At 49.9% G+C, this 15,354-nt stretch overlaps 9 protein-coding genes across 9 annotated transcripts; 4 read left to right on the plus strand and 5 right to left on the minus strand.

Annotated features, from left to right (window-relative positions):
- Positions 1 to 783: 783 nt before the first annotated feature.
- M409DRAFT_52704 (uncharacterized protein) lies at positions 784 to 1,368 on the minus strand (the record flags this gene model as incomplete). The annotated part of the gene is made up of 1 exon (XM_033812152.1): positions 784 to 1,368. One exon carries the CDS (start codon positions 1,366 to 1,368, stop codon positions 784 to 786), a length of 585 nt encoding a protein of 194 aa, XP_033670357.1.
- Positions 1,369 to 2,186: 818 nt separating this feature from the next.
- M409DRAFT_20685 (uncharacterized protein) lies at positions 2,187 to 3,043 on the minus strand (the record flags this gene model as incomplete). The annotated part of the gene is made up of 3 exons (XM_033805499.1): positions 2,187 to 2,642; positions 2,722 to 2,846; positions 2,914 to 3,043. The coding sequence occupies 3 exons, from the start codon at positions 3,041 to 3,043 to the stop codon at positions 2,187 to 2,189; spliced, it is 711 nt and encodes a 236-aa protein (XP_033670358.1).
- Positions 3,044 to 3,726: 683 nt separating this feature from the next.
- M409DRAFT_20686 (uncharacterized protein) lies at positions 3,727 to 4,160 on the plus strand (the record flags this gene model as incomplete). Its single annotated transcript, XM_033805500.1, has 3 exons — positions 3,727 to 3,981; positions 4,057 to 4,084; positions 4,138 to 4,160. 3 exons carry the CDS (start codon positions 3,727 to 3,729, stop codon positions 4,158 to 4,160), a joined length of 306 nt encoding a protein of 101 aa, XP_033670359.1.
- Positions 4,161 to 4,782: 622 nt separating this feature from the next.
- Positions 4,783 to 5,226, minus strand: M409DRAFT_31402 (uncharacterized protein; the record flags this gene model as incomplete). The annotated part of the gene is made up of 1 exon (XM_033810231.1): positions 4,783 to 5,226. A coding segment is annotated over one exon (444 nt), but the record flags the coding sequence as incomplete, so codon positions are not given.
- A 767-nt stretch (positions 5,227 to 5,993) lies between these two features.
- Positions 5,994 to 6,554, plus strand: M409DRAFT_52707 (uncharacterized protein; the record flags this gene model as incomplete). The annotated part of the gene is made up of 1 exon (XM_033812153.1): positions 5,994 to 6,554. One exon carries the CDS (start codon positions 5,994 to 5,996, stop codon positions 6,552 to 6,554), a length of 561 nt encoding a protein of 186 aa, XP_033670361.1.
- Positions 6,555 to 6,834: 280 nt separating this feature from the next.
- Positions 6,835 to 7,477, minus strand: M409DRAFT_52708 (uncharacterized protein; the record flags this gene model as incomplete). The annotated part of the gene is made up of 3 exons (XM_033812154.1): positions 6,835 to 7,128; positions 7,182 to 7,276; positions 7,330 to 7,477. 3 exons carry the CDS (start codon positions 7,475 to 7,477, stop codon positions 6,835 to 6,837), a joined length of 537 nt encoding a protein of 178 aa, XP_033670362.1.
- A 426-nt stretch (positions 7,478 to 7,903) lies between these two features.
- On the plus strand, positions 7,904 to 11,067 carry M409DRAFT_20688 (uncharacterized protein; the record flags this gene model as incomplete). The annotated part of the gene is made up of 6 exons (XM_033805501.1): positions 7,904 to 8,204; positions 8,268 to 8,359; positions 8,407 to 8,637; positions 9,155 to 9,325; positions 9,371 to 9,804; positions 9,861 to 11,067. The coding sequence occupies 6 exons, from the start codon at positions 7,904 to 7,906 to the stop codon at positions 11,065 to 11,067; spliced, it is 2,436 nt and encodes an 811-aa protein (XP_033670363.1).
- Positions 11,068 to 11,169: 102 nt separating this feature from the next.
- On the minus strand, positions 11,170 to 13,969 carry M409DRAFT_65119 (uncharacterized protein; the record flags this gene model as incomplete). The annotated part of the gene is made up of 5 exons (XM_033816377.1): positions 11,170 to 11,390; positions 11,467 to 11,852; positions 11,908 to 12,004; positions 12,057 to 12,252; positions 13,730 to 13,969. The coding sequence occupies 5 exons, from the start codon at positions 13,967 to 13,969 to the stop codon at positions 11,170 to 11,172; spliced, it is 1,140 nt and encodes a 379-aa protein (XP_033670364.1).
- A 356-nt stretch (positions 13,970 to 14,325) lies between these two features.
- Positions 14,326 to 15,281, plus strand: M409DRAFT_52712 (uncharacterized protein; the record flags this gene model as incomplete). The annotated part of the gene is made up of 4 exons (XM_033812155.1): positions 14,326 to 14,635; positions 14,700 to 14,906; positions 14,976 to 14,992; positions 15,045 to 15,281. 4 exons carry the CDS (start codon positions 14,326 to 14,328, stop codon positions 15,279 to 15,281), a joined length of 771 nt encoding a protein of 256 aa, XP_033670365.1.
- Positions 15,282 to 15,354: the final 73 nt, after the last annotated feature.

Consider the following 15,354-nt stretch of genomic DNA (forward strand, 5'->3'; position numbering starts at 1 on the left):
AGGCAGAACTTGGTCTCGATCCCCGAGCCGCGCCCGCAGCAGACGACGAGTCCCAGGTACTCTACCTTGTCTCAGGGTTCCATGTCCTTCATTGTCTGGTAGGAGGATGGAGCTTATTAGGATCCTATCATTGACTAACCGAGAGTATCTAGCATGTCGTCCGAGACTCGTTGTACTACCTAAATGGCACGATTGAATGGCCAAGTCCGCCCTTCCAATGGTCACACGTTCTCCATTGCGTTGAAGCAGTCAGGCAGTCAGTGACTTGCAGTCTTGATCCGACGCTGATCCCTCTGGACTCCGTATGGCCTGGCATTCCGAACGACCAAACTCATACTTGCCGAAACCACGATGCGCTCTTTCGCTGGACCTCAGAGCACGCTCACGATATGCCTGAGTTCAGTGCCGTGACTGAAGGACCGCATACTAGCGAGTGGATGGAACGCACTGCTCTGAACGAGCAGCAAAAGGCATGAGCATGGACACGGGGCTTATCCAAGGTCTGGCCGAGGGACTTCCTAGATTTATTGCCGTGGTAGTATAGCGAGAATGCTAGTTCAGAACTATGAATCTGAAATGAGGATCGACCCTCCAAATATCCAACATTTTGAAATCCTGGTATGGGACGTAGTTCGATAATTCTGAAATCTGAGATGGACCAGTCTCACGCACAAAATCCTTTTTGCTAGCAGCAGAAGAGAGGTAGTGGACAATATATCTTAAGCCACACGCTACACGGTCATCGTGCTTCTATTGCCCTCGAACCTCATGCAGAAACGCCAATTAATTTGCGTCATCCGAGGGCGAATACATGGTCATCTCGTCGTCGGTGTCATCGGCGACGACAAACTTTGGTTTGGTTGGCTGTGTGATCCTGCTGGAGTCCCGCTTAATAACGCAGAAAGCCGTAACGCCCACGAGTTCGGTGAATGTTGTCAAGCTAACGAATATGATTGTCGTAGAGTCAAACGAAGCCAGTAAGAGTCCTGTAACGACCGTCCACCAACCGAGCAAGATACAGGAGAAGCCTTGGACACAGTGAGCTGCCACAGACCAGGATTGAAGCCTTCTACCGGCATTGTTCGTCAAGCCTCCAATGCAATGTCCCAGGAATGACTGTAGTAGCAACAAAGTGACTAGACAGAGGCCTGCGATCTGGTGGCCAGAATGTATAGTGCTGCTTTGAAATAGCCCAAGCCCAGCGGCGATGAGCAACATCAAGGTGCCAAAGGTTTGAGTGCTCCAGTGAGATACGCAAGATGGCAGAGATCCAACTCTGAATTTTAGGACACCCAGTGGCAAGACAATGAAGATTGCAACGCTTGCTAAGATTCCGTGAAGCGTCCATAAGTACGCCGAGAATGCCATATCCTTAGTCTGGGATCCGTGGGCTTCTAATATGTCGACCGAAACGTAGTAATATTGATTGTTGCTCAGGATACTATTGCGCGTGCCTTTGATTCAGCTCCCGAGTCAGCATGCCCTCGGTGGAGCTGGTACTGTGAAAGGAATTCAACGTACTTGGTGAGTTTGTCACTTATACTGGTCAGGACAGTCTTGACGGGGATGTTACAAGGTAGACTTAGTATGGGAGTAAGCCTTCGGGCGAGGTCCTTGAGGTTTTAGAGCAATGCCATGGGTCCGCCTCTATCAAATGCCAGTTCAAGCCGCGGGACGCCAGAGTTTATCTCGCGGGTGACAGCAGCGTTTATCGGCGGGCAAGTAAAGCTAAACAATGGGAAAAATGTACGCGGCTTCATAGCTTCGAGCGAATGTCTTCTCAATTGCATATCTCTCTTTTCTTTCAAATACGTGGATTTCGGAGCTAAATGTGCATATTGTAATGTAAAAGTTTATGGCGCATTGAAGCCTTCAGGACTTTGCGTACAGGCCTTATATACAGCATGTTCTCACTGAGCCTGGCGGCAACGTGCTATTCGTCCCCAGATTTCCATGCTCGACATTCGCCATGGAAGCTCTTCTCGACCTGCCACTGGTCTCATTCTGATACTTTACTTGCCTTGGTGTCGGAATTTTGAGGTCGAACGCAGTAACCTGGTTGTTTTAGTTTGAAAGCCTTAGGATAACGCCATTAGGCATTAGACCTACCGGCCGGCTCTGTCAACAGGCACCGCTGCTCCCAGCCTCGTAGCCTCGCGCTCAAAGGTTATTTGCATCCGAACGTTTTACGGCCAGCTTTCAATGTTGAGGTCACTTCCTTGGGGCCGCTGTGTAAAATCTGGCAAGGTCGCCGGTCGTCTCGCTTTGGCCCATTCGCTGATTTTGTCGAAGTTTCGACAGGTATGCGGCACGTTCGTGTAAGGCACATTGAACGGCCTCAGCTCATCAAATGGATCAGGTGCATATTCTTCGACTGGGTCGAACCACTGCCACACGAGTACGGATACGTCGCTGTGACACATGATCGCCTGGCGCAAAGCGTTGAGACAATGGTTCAAATGCTTGACGTTTCCGATGAGCTTCCAGGGTCTTGGGTCATGCTGGGACTCTCTTGATGGCTTACTCTCTCGCTGTCGTTTGGGTAATTGCTTTCGTTGTCGTGTTCCGCCATTGGCCTGCAGACGTGCCAGCGAATCGTTTTTGAGTCCGTATAAAGGCTCCAAGGCTTGGCGCATTACATCCTGATATGAAAAGGTTAGCCATTCTCCACTCGTCATATCAGAACACTGCTGCTCATCTCGTGAGAAGCAGAAGACTAACCAAGCAGTGGAGCTGGTGAAAGACACCTAGTTGCACCAGATACTCTTTCGAACCTCCATGATCGCTACTAATTGTTGCATTCGGGATTCTGTGCGCCTCATCTATAGAGAGCGCCGTTGCTCCAGCTACTACAGGAAGCAAATGGACTATCAGCAAGTAGCGTGGGTGTGAAATCAACAAGATCTGTCTTACCATCGTAGAGGCTTGCCCAGGCATGGTCCACAGTGTCCGGGTCCTGAAACTCGACTGGCGAGTTGACGAGGTTGTGATCGAAGGTTTTGACGAAGTATTCGATCTCGGACTGGACGGGCGAGTAGGTCATCTGGGACGAAAAGCGCTTGGTTTGTTGAAGAGTATTCCAGCCCCATGATCTCGCCCTTATTGCGTCGAAGGAGAGAAATACGATTATTGACCAGGGAAGGACGTAGCTTATTACTCGAAGGACAGTCCAGTCTGCTTGGGCTAATCTTTTGGTTGCCAAAATGGTCGACGGCTCATCCTGACTTGCTTGGAGACGAGCGTTCTCCGCAAGCAAATTCTCGGATGACCCGGCGGATTTAAATAATGTTTCTTGTCCATTCAAGCCTGATCGTTAAGGCCTGATTCAAAGCGATGTATCCTTCGACAACAAGACATTCAACTTTTAACGACCCAGACCAGCGCAGAGTTGAGACTCAGCTCCACAAACCTTCATCGAAAGGTGTCCGCGGGCAGCGTTTCTCCTCCCGCCTTGTTGCCGCCATACTTGCGAACGGCGCTCGCCCAAGTCCATCATACAATTCCAGTAACCGCCATGCCCACATCAAAAAGCTCATACTTTGCTTTAGCGCACGGCCTGCCTCGTCGCGGCTCGCGCGAGAAGTCAAGAAGGGACATTGGCAAGTGTTGGCCACGCGGTAAGATTCAGATGAAAGTCCGCGGCGACGTCCGCTGGATGTGAATCCATCTCCCTTGCATCGCATTTCTCTTTCATTAGGAACAAGTCAAAGAATCATCATATCCGCCATGGCATCTTTCACCAAGCTCATCGCCCTCTTCAGCCTGGCAGCAGCCTTTGGCGCGGGTAATCCAACCTCGAACACTTTGGCTGGTCGGGAGGCAACGAAGCTGGACATCACTACCAAGGATGGACAGGACTTTGCTCTCGTTCCGGTCGAAGGAAACTATGGCAAGGATGTCACCATCCACCTCGGCCCCCTCCCAGAGGAGTTGCCCGAAGTTCACAAGCGCGAGGACGCCAGCGTCGATGCTGTGGCTTACGTGAGTCTTTGCCCCTTGGAACCTGCCTTATCTCCAGTGATCGTCTCTAACATGTGTCTATTTGGGCATCGATAGAACCCAGCCTACATCTACGCGTATAAAGGTATCGTAACGAAGTATATTCGCTACCGTGCTCCTTTCTTACGTATGTTACAGGCGGCTACCCCTACGCCAATTAGCCCAGGATGACTGTCGAGAGTGCGCATGGACTTGTCAGTCCAGGACTGGCGGACGAATCACAGCACTCAACGCCCAGTGAAGTATAAGAGTAATGGGAGGAAATGGTAAAATCAGACAAGGGTCTAGCCATAGGATACTACCGCGAACTGAAACGTTATGGTCATATAGTATCCGAAATATCATTGCTGTTCTTGTCGAAGACCTCCATCCGTCATGTGTCTGCTGTTTCTCCTTCGAGCCATTTTGCAGCGAAGGAGACTTCTGGCTTTTCCAGCATTCGCTGGCAAGGTCAATCTGGTTTCCTCGTGTTACGCTCAAACAAAGTAGAAAACAAGCTATTCCATGTGAAATTGCTGTGAAGGACACTTGATCTTTCTGTCGACTTCTTGCAAATGTATGGTCATGATAGCTCCCTTTCTCACACCATTGATGCTGATTCAAATAACACTAGTCAGCAGTATAAGCAAGCCTGCGACCATGCTTCACTCAGATGTTCTTTCGGTTGATATCCCCTCCCACCCCATGGCTGTCATATTGTGCGAGCGTACGGCGCACCCAATCAGACATAGGCCTTTCGAAAGCATTTTCAGGCTTCGGCAGATTGAACAACTCTTCTTGGTCGAGCTGTCTCTCATTCGCCCATCGGTCGATGCCCTCGAAGTCTCCGCATTTGCGATTGATATTGAAGTCCGCCATGGAGTGAGGAAAGTACATAAACCAGGACAAAGCGTCAAAGTCCGTATTGGCGTTGCATATCAGAGACTTCAGCAAAACGAGAATGCAGTGATCGGTGTGCAGCGTGTGAAATCGAGTGGTGTTCGTATCAGCGAAGTCTGATCCGTAGTAGTGCTCAAAGTATACTTCTTTTCTCAATCGGTTCAAGCAGTGTATTTGATGTTTTGCATCCACAACTATGGGATATGCATCGTCTCCGTGCCCCATGGAGAATGGAAGCTTCACGCTTTTGGATGGGTCTATCCCAGCAGCAACCAGATCTTGTGAAGTTGCCCACGAGGCGACTCCGCGTTCAAGACGGTTCCAAGCATCGTCAGTCTCTTTTGATGGAGGACGATGAATGTATATGTTGTGAGTGTTCTGCTCCAGATCCAGTCGGAGGGTGCGGGTGTCTGGGCTCAGATGGAGGTGTTCGGTCATTGGCGCTTTTGCCGTGCGTCAGTATCATTCGCTCGAAGGACAGGTGCTGGACTTACAAGGTGAATGCAGCATATTCCAAGCCTCGCGACGACCATGCTCGCCCAGTTTTAGCATGGCGACTGAGCCCGAGAGCATGGCCAACGACGCACATAGTAGCGCCACGTTGATGCATATGATGTAGCTGAGGAGACTTGAGTCCCTATGCCAACAATCGAACGGTTCCCGATACTGCCTTTTCGTCCACGACATCATACAATTCCGCAACTGGAAGAATGTACGGGTGACAATGCTGCTGCTCAATCCTGGGAATTGGGTGTGTGAGAAACTCGTGCGTCCCGCGGCACTCTGTCAGCGTCCCGCGCAGCCTTCTCTTTCAGCTGCTGCTCCAACGAAACAGCTTCACTTCAACAAAACTGCAAAAACAAAAAGTCTCTTCAGCAATCTTTCCATTGACAGGCCTCACGGTAGAACTGACAGATCGACTTTGTCAATTCTTTTCATAGAAAGATGACCCTGAGCCCCCCTGAACTTTCAAGCCGGGCGGCTTGCACAAGCCCTGGCTCGCAGCCAAATCACATATTCGCGGCTCGCGTAGAGTGGTTTCTTCACCTTTCCAGTGTGCTAATCGTGCCTGATAGCACTCTTTACTTCGTTTGATCATTGTGCTACTGGGGAAGATGCCTGCAGCATTTCAGCACGGCCGTAGATATTGGAAAGTCCTGTCGTTAGCTCACCTATCCTCGGCAGTATTGGTCACCTTGATAGTGGCATTTGATCTATTTGGGCCATCAGGAAGATATTGGCATCATACAGCGAGCTGCGGCACAACCGGCTATGCAGCCTCTACACCCGCGCTTCCGAAAGAGTATGTCGAAGATGAAGAGCGATACCTGCCAAGTCGTCATCCGACAAATCTTGCAACACATATGGTCAAGTTTGACAGCAAGACTGAGTGGGAAGCCTGGGACTCGGCGACAACTGATACCTGGCGATCAATGCTCCCGTCTTATCCGTTGGGACAAGATGACGATTTCAATGATGGCATTCCCTATGGCCTAGGCATGCTGCACCAGATCCATTGCCTCCTCTCAATCCGAGAGAGCTATTCCAGCTTCCTTTACACAAACGACACGACAGATCTAGGTGGTGATGCAGCAAAGGATCTGGCACATATCAGCCATTGCTTCAATTGGATAAGACAGGTAGGAGGAAGCCAACCTTTCGCGCTACGCAGCTGATATTGAAAAAGGCGCTACTATGCCATTCCGACCGCCATCGAGAAGTGATATTAAAGTCTCCAATACACGGCAAGACCTAGAAGTATGCCCGTACATGCGGAGACTGGAATGCATTGTATGACGAAGTGGGTTATAGAGGGTGACTACAACATCAGTGAGAGTGCTCGTCAAGCATTTTGATAGAAGAGATTCCGAGTTAATGAGACCAACGTCGATTCCAAGGTCACTGCCATGACAATGTCAGATTAATACAGTATTATTGTTTACTTTGCACATCCCCCTAACCATCCCATCCGTCATACGTTGCCACGGAGTATGCTTTGGAGAATCCTGTCAATGCACCCAGATTGCGGCACATTCGTGAAGTGCCCCAGACTTGTGACGATGGAGAGGTATCGAAACCGAAAGAACGGCGGCCATCGCTCGAGACGTTGATACTTGCATGCTCCAATGTCGTATCGGCAGCACAAATTATCCCTTGTCGTACATACTCTATGCAGTGCCGAAGATGCGCTGGTGATCCGTGGTCGGCTTCTGCCTTGCTTTCAGGGAATCGAGACTCTCGCATCAGCTCCTACTTCACGTCAGCCGTGTGATTATACTACGTGATGGCATTTTCGCGCTTACAATACAATGTAGCCCGTGATACACAGAAAAGCCATATATTTCGTCCATGTCAACAGTACTCCTCCCTTGTGCAGTTACGAAGCCTCCTCCAGCCCCTTGAGAACGAATCAGTTGAACTCAAACGCGGCTTTCAGAAGGCAAATCTCACCAAGCTCCCCTAAGACCTTGACTCTGGCGGAGACGTTCGTTCTTGAGTACAACGCACTCGGTGAGAAGGTATAGTTGATGTAGGGTACTACAGCATGAAGCGAGTCAATTTCGGCAACTTGCAGCGGCTTTGCAATCGAGGCTGACATTGTACTTGGGCCACAATGGTTGCAAAAGACTCCATCTCACTGTAACCGTTGTGCGTCAACGCCAGAGAAGTTGTACTTGTAGCAGCTACGCAAAGAAATGCAGTCGTCACAGCAATCCACATGATTGCTGGACCTTGTGTCAGGACGTGGACAGCGTGTGAAGGAGTTCAGTCATGGAACATATCATATATGATGCTTCCTGTATAGCTGTGCTGAGATGAACAGAAGCGTGGGTCGCTCGCTGGAGGCGTGGTGATGAAATTAGCGCGGTAAATAACCGCCTGAGCTTGAAGTTTGGTTCGGCGAGAGGAGCGCGGGAAAGACGCGGTGCAGATGCTACGCTGCCGTGATCAGCCTCACATCAATCGCCAGGGGTCGGGCATGCCAATGCTTGTGAATCTTCCTCATACGTTTGCAGGTGGTACAATGGCTCGGCGTGACCCAGGTGCTTGGAAGGCGAAACACCTCGTTCTGTTTGTGGTCATCGCCCTCCTGGTCACGATTGCGGTTTCCAGCATGAATTGGGCCGTTGGAAGCAAACATTCTCAAGATTCTAAATCGTCGATGGATCTTGAGACTGTTCTTGCAGGGCTGGATGGTTCGTCAATCTTGCCAGGCTCTCTTGATCCATCTAACACTATCTCGGCCAGACCCTTGAGCTTTGTGTTTGACCCAGATGGACTGTTCGTATCTGATGCTCGCACAGCCGGGCTAACAATACCGTTCGGTTCGTTCTTAAATCCTGCCTTTTCAGCCAGATTGCACACTACAAGGCTAGCTAGCCAACCAGACGAGCGAGCATTTCTCGCAAGTCAAGACTGGGATCTTCCAGATGCTCATGGCGTATACGTATTGTCTGTCTCTCATCAGCTTTTCTGCATCGTAAGTATGACATAGGCAACCCGTGATATGGAACTGACCGATCGCAGGACTTTATTGGCAACGCACTCTTGCGGGAAGCCCCTGGCAGCGGATGGCAACGTCAAGACTCGGGCAGTGACGATATCTTCCACCACTGCATCGAATACTTAACTCAGACTACCATCTGTGCAGCAGATCTTGCTTTGGAGAGAGCCACCATCCACGTTGATCCAGGGCCAGAACACAAGTGGCGCCCAAGCGGAGTTCTCACCAACAGTTCCACACATCAGTGTCGCGATGTACGCAAGATCGTCAGCTTTGCTTCTGCCTATACTCTCGAGGGAAGAAGTTGAACATGACTGATCCAGTCGTTGTAGTTTGTAATATAGCGCTTAACAGCTTTGTGTCAAATCAGAACTATAGCGAAAGTTATCAACTGACTCCAAACACAACCCTCAGATATCATCTTTAGCAATTTTTTACCCCTTGTTTGGTAAATTTTCAGGTGACATGATCAATGACAATTTGAGCCCACTTTCCAGCGCATTCGTGTTGGGCGAGGCGCCGCTGGATGTGTCTCCGTCTGTTCTTGGCCTTTTGATCTCGATGACATTTTACCTTGGCTCTACTCTTGCCACTTCATGCGCAGATGTGTCTTGACGAATACTAAATATCCACCATTCACTGATAATATGCATGTGGGTCTTTATCGTTGGCAGGCATGGCGAACATCCCAAATTTTGCAACATATCTCTCGGTCTGCCCATCGCACGTCTGAGACCTACAGCCCCATCAGTACTGACAGACGTAATGCAGCGACCAGATATCATCGCTCCCATCCTAGATGTTATCATTCACAATACTACATTGATGCAACCAGGCTACTGGCTGTATGCACCTCATTACGAGAGCAAGGTTTCAGCCTTGCCTGGCTTTCTGAACAACTCACAACTTCAGCAAGGTCCATACATCTACGACACAGATGGAGTAAGTCGCTGCTTATTGTTTTGGATGTGATTCTTACTTATGTAGGAACTTGCGTGGAGCGGCACCCATCTACACGAATGGAGCTTTGTCAACGATTTTAAATACCACCCATGGGGCGAATTTTCTCTCTTGGAAGGTGGGACGCTGCGAACCAGCAGTCCTAGAGGAGCCGAGCCAATGTTTCTCGGTCCATCATTGCAGAGGGTATCGCGGATGAGGATGCCTAGCTCAGTCGAGAAAGTGAACCCTCATGATCTGCAGCTATCAAACAGTGGTGATACAATAGTGGTCGAGAAGTCAATTGCAGGTCCTAAGCCGCAAGATGGAGGCTTCCAGATGATTGAAGACCACGTTTTCGAGATCGATCGTCACACAGGTGACGTCCTCTTTTCCTGGAACTCTTCCGAGCATATCCCAACACCGAAGCCGCGAGTGGTAGACCTAGAAGGCTTTGCCCAGATTGTGGAGATGCATTTTCTGTAGGCTGCTCTTTTGCTTTTTGTGGAAGAGGCGCTGACAGGTCACCCATCTTCAGACGTGTGAACTCTGTCGATCGAACGAGCAGTGGCGATTATCTCATTTCCGGCCGAGGCACTAACACAATATATCTAATATCCGGTGTTGACGGTGCAGTGCTATGGCGGCTGGGAGGAAAAGACAGCCCCTCAAGCGACTTCGAACTCCAAAACTTCACTTTCTCAGCGCAACACGATGCTCGAATGCTTCATTTGAACAATTCTGGCGTGACTACTATCTCGTTCTTGGACAATGCATCCGATGGCTATGAGACGAGCGAGACGACGTCTGCCGGTTTTGTAGTTGCACTCAACCACAAGGACAAGACAGCTTCACTGCTGTCGCGGATGAGTCGACCTGACGGTGGAATAAGTGATCGTAGAGGCAACGTACAGGCTCTTCCTGACAAGGGATTCTCAATTTGCTGGAGCCAACACGGCTGGGTGACAGAATTCGACCGCGACGGACGGAACGTCGTTGAAGCACGCTTCAGAGATGACAATCTGTACACGTATCGTGCTTTCAAAGTACTGGAGGCTGATCTCAAGGCAATTGCCTCTGCTGAACTTCCGGCTGTCATCGCTTTCAAGCTCCAGAGCGACGAGCATCGGGGCGGTGATGCTTTCTCATTCACGACATATGTTTCATGGAATGGCGGCTTTGGTGTTTCTAGCTGGAGAGTCTTTGGATGCATCGCCATGCCCAGTCCGGGAAGCACTGGGGACTCTCAAGGTCTCTCTGATTGCGAGGGTCATTGGTCGTCATTGACGAGTGCTCTTAGGCAGGAATTCGAGACCCAACTACATCACACGTCCGAGACAGCCATCGCATGGGTTTATGTTGAGGGCCTGGATGGGAGTGGAAAATCTTTGGCTCAGAGTGAGCCGACCGCCATTAGAAGTCTTGAGATTGAGGGTGGACCGACGCCAGTACAGGAGCACCAGCAAGCGATGCCGCTAATATCCAGTGCCATCCAAGATGGCAAGTCTCAAGATGGCAAGTCAACTATATTGACTAGCCAAGCAACGGCGTCTATTCAAGCAGAGAGCCCTCAATATCGGATCCACGGCCTTTACGTTCTTTCAAAGACGCCTGACCCACGTTTCGTGAGCTGGATTACATGGCTCCTGGTCTTGTGGTGCACCGTGATGGCGATCACATCTATTATCTGCCTCATTTGTTGCCAATTCCATGGCAAAGTTGCACGAGAGTCAACGAGGTCTTGACAACATATAGTACACGAAAAGACCTGTCTAACATTTCTGAGCTTCGTAGACATGTATATACCCTCGACGTAACCGATGCACAAGACTATGATACTCTCTCATCTAATACCTATAGCATAAAGTTCCCGCATCAACCTGCATCGCCTCTGATACTGGGATCGAGCTTCCAAGCTCAAGGTAATGGAGTAAATCTTGTATTGAAGCCGTCTCCTCAGACTGCCGAGACTTCAGGCCATAATACTCTGTTGATCGGGAGGCCCGTTTCTGCTGCCATAGCCACCAAATTCTGTCCAATTGGGCATGATGAAGGTAAAAGATTGGATCTGTTCACGTCAGCTCACTGAGCCAGTTATATTCACGCATGAGTTTCCACCAGCATCGAGTCTCACTGCGACGTACCATTTGCAGAAGACCACTGTGAGAAGTCGCCTCGTAAGCCCCAGTGGATAGCATTATGCATCTCCCACTGGGTAGCATTGTTCAAATGGTAGTAATGCTCCTGATCCAGAAGCCTGGCCACTGCACTAGGACGTACGTGATTGCCAGAAATGTGGCCATCAGCCTTGTCCTCGTATCGAATAAAGCCGCGGGCTAAACAGTGCCTCTGGATGGTTGAATTCATGTACAGCAACTCAAGATCTCTGAAAGGGCCGTCTCCCACGCAAGAAGAGCCGTCATCCAGTGCACTGGCAATGATATGGCCGCCGTCTCCTCCGAATCCGGTAACATTACTGAAGATTGGTGAAGCCGCGAGGTTTTCCCAGTCAAGCGTCCAATCCCAGTACCTGAATAATTGTATTCAGGATTTCGATTGGCAGCTCATAACTTGAAGATACTTACGGCAATGCTCCCTCAAAGCCACAAAAGTCATGAAGGTGTTGCTCCCATAGATGCAAGAACATGCGATGCCACGGGAAGAACGGAGCCGCCTCGTGGGCTAGTGTCGTCAGGCTTCAACTATCATGTATACGCGAATGCATGAGTCTTACTGTGCGCCCCAATTTGCATATGCACGAATGCAAAGTCGTCGTATATACTGCCAATGCTCCGACTTCTGGAGGGAGTATTCGCTAGACATATCACAGCCCCCAAATATGCGAGCTGCTCATGTTGTGCGAGGTTCCGCCATTCACGGCGGAGTACCGGTTTCGAACAGGTATCAAAGTGCGTATGTGTTCGAGGGAGCTCCACGCTTGCGTAGACCAGTATTGTGAGTACCAATGTCGAAGAGAAGAGTAAGATTCTCAATATTGTGCTGAACTCCATTGGCGTGCGGACTTGGGGAGATCCGCACCAAAGCCCTCCAGCTGGCGCAATTCCAAAAGCTTCAACTGACCGTCGGGCAATTGCAAATTGCAGACGGCTGTGGTTTGCGCCGATTCACGTGCCCACGAATTTGCTTACCGCCGCGAGCGTCGTTGCTCCATTGCAACCGCGCGGTAGCTTCTTACCGCGCAATGGAAGTGAGACTTCTCCTCTACGGTCTGAGTCGGAGGTAGCACAGAAAGGAGCTCTTCCCATTCTCTTACTATTGTTCAGAACCCGATTCTCAAGCAGACGGTCTTTCTACTGTTAGGATACGAGAATATCGGATCGGAGAAACCTTTTTCCCAGGACTGCCTAATCTAGTAATTCAAACTGCTCGCTGGCCCCTGAGATGGGAGATGAGTTGAGCCTTGAAGAGATGATATTTAAACGATCTACTTTGGTCTCCAAGTACTTCGGATTGACATTATTTCCTTTGCGGTTCATTTGCAATCTACCATAGCAGCCAGAATCGAAAGCGCGTTTCCTGCTCGAGTCCGCACGAGATATTCATCTGCGAGATGGCACTTGAAGTTCTCTTGACTGTCAAGAGCTTCATGGCTTTGGTTCACATCGTTCCTATAATGACTGATCTGGACTCTTGTACGCTGCTGGGCATGATTTAAGCTACCATCAGATGTATGCTATTGAAGCGCGCGATGCTCCTCATGATTCCCTCAAGGACCTTGGATCCACTGGGATATCATGGCCTCGCTCATTGCACCACGTTCGTAAGGCCTCTCTGTTCCGACAATTATGCACCTGCCCATTTGGTATGCCTGGCCAGACCTCACTCAGAGGAATGAGTGTTGGATCCAAATTGCAGGCCAGTCCCTGACGAACGGCATCCATACAGTGCAGCACATGGTCCCAGATAAACCCACCCTCATCCGGCCACTCGGCCATTGTGCCGTTCAGGAAGTAGATGGCTTTACGCAGGATCGACTAGCATTGTGCAAGTGTCAGCACTTTGCCGTGCCATGAGTTTGATGTTACTAACAGCACGATGAAGCTGGTGATAGCCAGCGACCAGGTATATCATTTTGTTAGGATCATCTGGAGCGATGGCGGCTTTTGGAAGCTTGTGTTCGTTTACGAAGTCTAAGGACAGGGCTGTGACACCACCAAATTCTATCAAAGGTTAAAACTTCGCGGTAAATATGACAAAGAGTGATGAGCACTGACTCGGGAAAAGCTTGTCTCCCCATTCATCTTGCCGGTAGAGGTATGTGTCATTCTCGGAATCCAGGAGTCCTCTCCAGTCGTGGTCGAAAGCTATCTCTACCATGGCAGGGGACCCATCTACTGCCTGTTAGCATTTTAAACGACTATTCGGGAGGGGTTTCGAACAGTATACCGCGGATTTTCCTCCGTTGAAAGGCGGCTCCCTTATAGTGGTAGGAAACGACGCCCAAAGTAAATTGCTCGCGACGAGAGCAACTGTGAGACCAGAAATGGTGAATGTATGCCAGTTGCACTTGCGCTGCGATTGATGTTGTTGCAAGAGCCTGTCGGTAGGATCAGCGGTAGAGTCCTCCTCGGACGACCGGCTCTCAAGCAGCTTGTCTTCCTCGCTGGAGTTCGGATTGGCTTCCATTGGAAAGACGAGCAAGATGTAACGATGTTAATTGAGCTCCATGCGTCGAGACTACTATAGAATGAATGTTGCAATCCCCAAATCCAAATCTGCTCCTGGGGCTCCGGGTACCGCGGGCGCGAAGCCTGAGCGCGGAGCCTTGCCGCCGAGTGCAGAGAAAGTTCAATGAGTGGATGCCCTAAACAGCCGCGAGCAAGCTCTTAATATCTGAAAGAATCAAACATGCCTCGTTCACCATCTCTCACATTTGGAGCCAAGACTGTACGCCACCAAACTTACCTCCTTATGATGTGAACCTCAGCTTAGAAAGTTGGAACAACCCGAGCGATATTCTGAGCACTGGAACAACACCTAAGATGCGGACATGGCCTCGGTGGCTGAAAGGCACCCTAAACAGCAAACCTGGGCCCGTTCTCTGCGACGGTTTATTCAGCGATGACGAACAGGGTCTCGGGTCGCAGCCCACCGACTCTCTCCTCAACTGGGACCGAGGCTCAGAGAAGACAAATCGACAACATCCTGTTCGTCGTTGTTCATGGATTGCCACTGGCGCTCAATACCTCATCCTTATTACTGTCTTGCTTGCAAACCTTGTTCTATTGGTGCTGATACTCGTCGGACGCCTACGAATCAAACTTGTTGATGCCCCGGCACTACCACCAAAAAGTGAGTAATGGCGCTGTTCAGTACGTCGCCGGAAATGAACTAATCAAGACTTCTTGTAAATCAGTGAGCATCGATACTGTCCAAATATTCCACCCAGAAACGCCCTTCACAATCTTTTCGAAAGACAGAGGAGCTGCTGCGTGGGCGCAAATGACGATGAATTTCGACATTGGAACAGTCTACGTCGCCAATCATCAAGAGCATGGACTGTTTGCTTCGGAGTTGATGAGCTCTATCCCTGGATATGAGAACTATGCGATTGCCATGTATCGTACGTACTCCTCCAAATGAGATCGTTCAGTCTCTAGGCATTGGCTGACACACTGGACTACCTATGAAGATCAACTGCACTGCTTGGTATCTCTGTCTCCTATTTGTTACCTGATGACCAGGCTGATTTTCCGTGCAGGATACCATTCGTCAGGAGTTCTACACACTTAATGTCACCGCTGAGGCCGCGTACGGCCAGCACATTGGCCATTGCTTCGAGTATTTGAGACAGAGCCTGATTTGCAACGCTGATCTCACGTTGGAGTATACGGCTGTTGGCTGGGAAGTTGAGCATCTCTGTAAAGACCCAAAGGAGGTGAAGGCCTTTATGGAGAAGTACAATAAGGGTAACGAAGCGTATCCAGTTAGCGACTGAATGGATAGTGATCAACCGCGAATATGCACCCAATAGTATGAAAAGGCGCTTCTGTGAAAATCCAAGATCGTGT

This window comes from Zasmidium cellare, assembly GCF_010093935.1.
Source record: "Zasmidium cellare ATCC 36951 unplaced genomic scaffold M409scaffold_10, whole genome shotgun sequence".
Lineage (NCBI taxonomy): Eukaryota > Fungi > Ascomycota > Dothideomycetes > Mycosphaerellales > Mycosphaerellaceae > Zasmidium > Zasmidium cellare.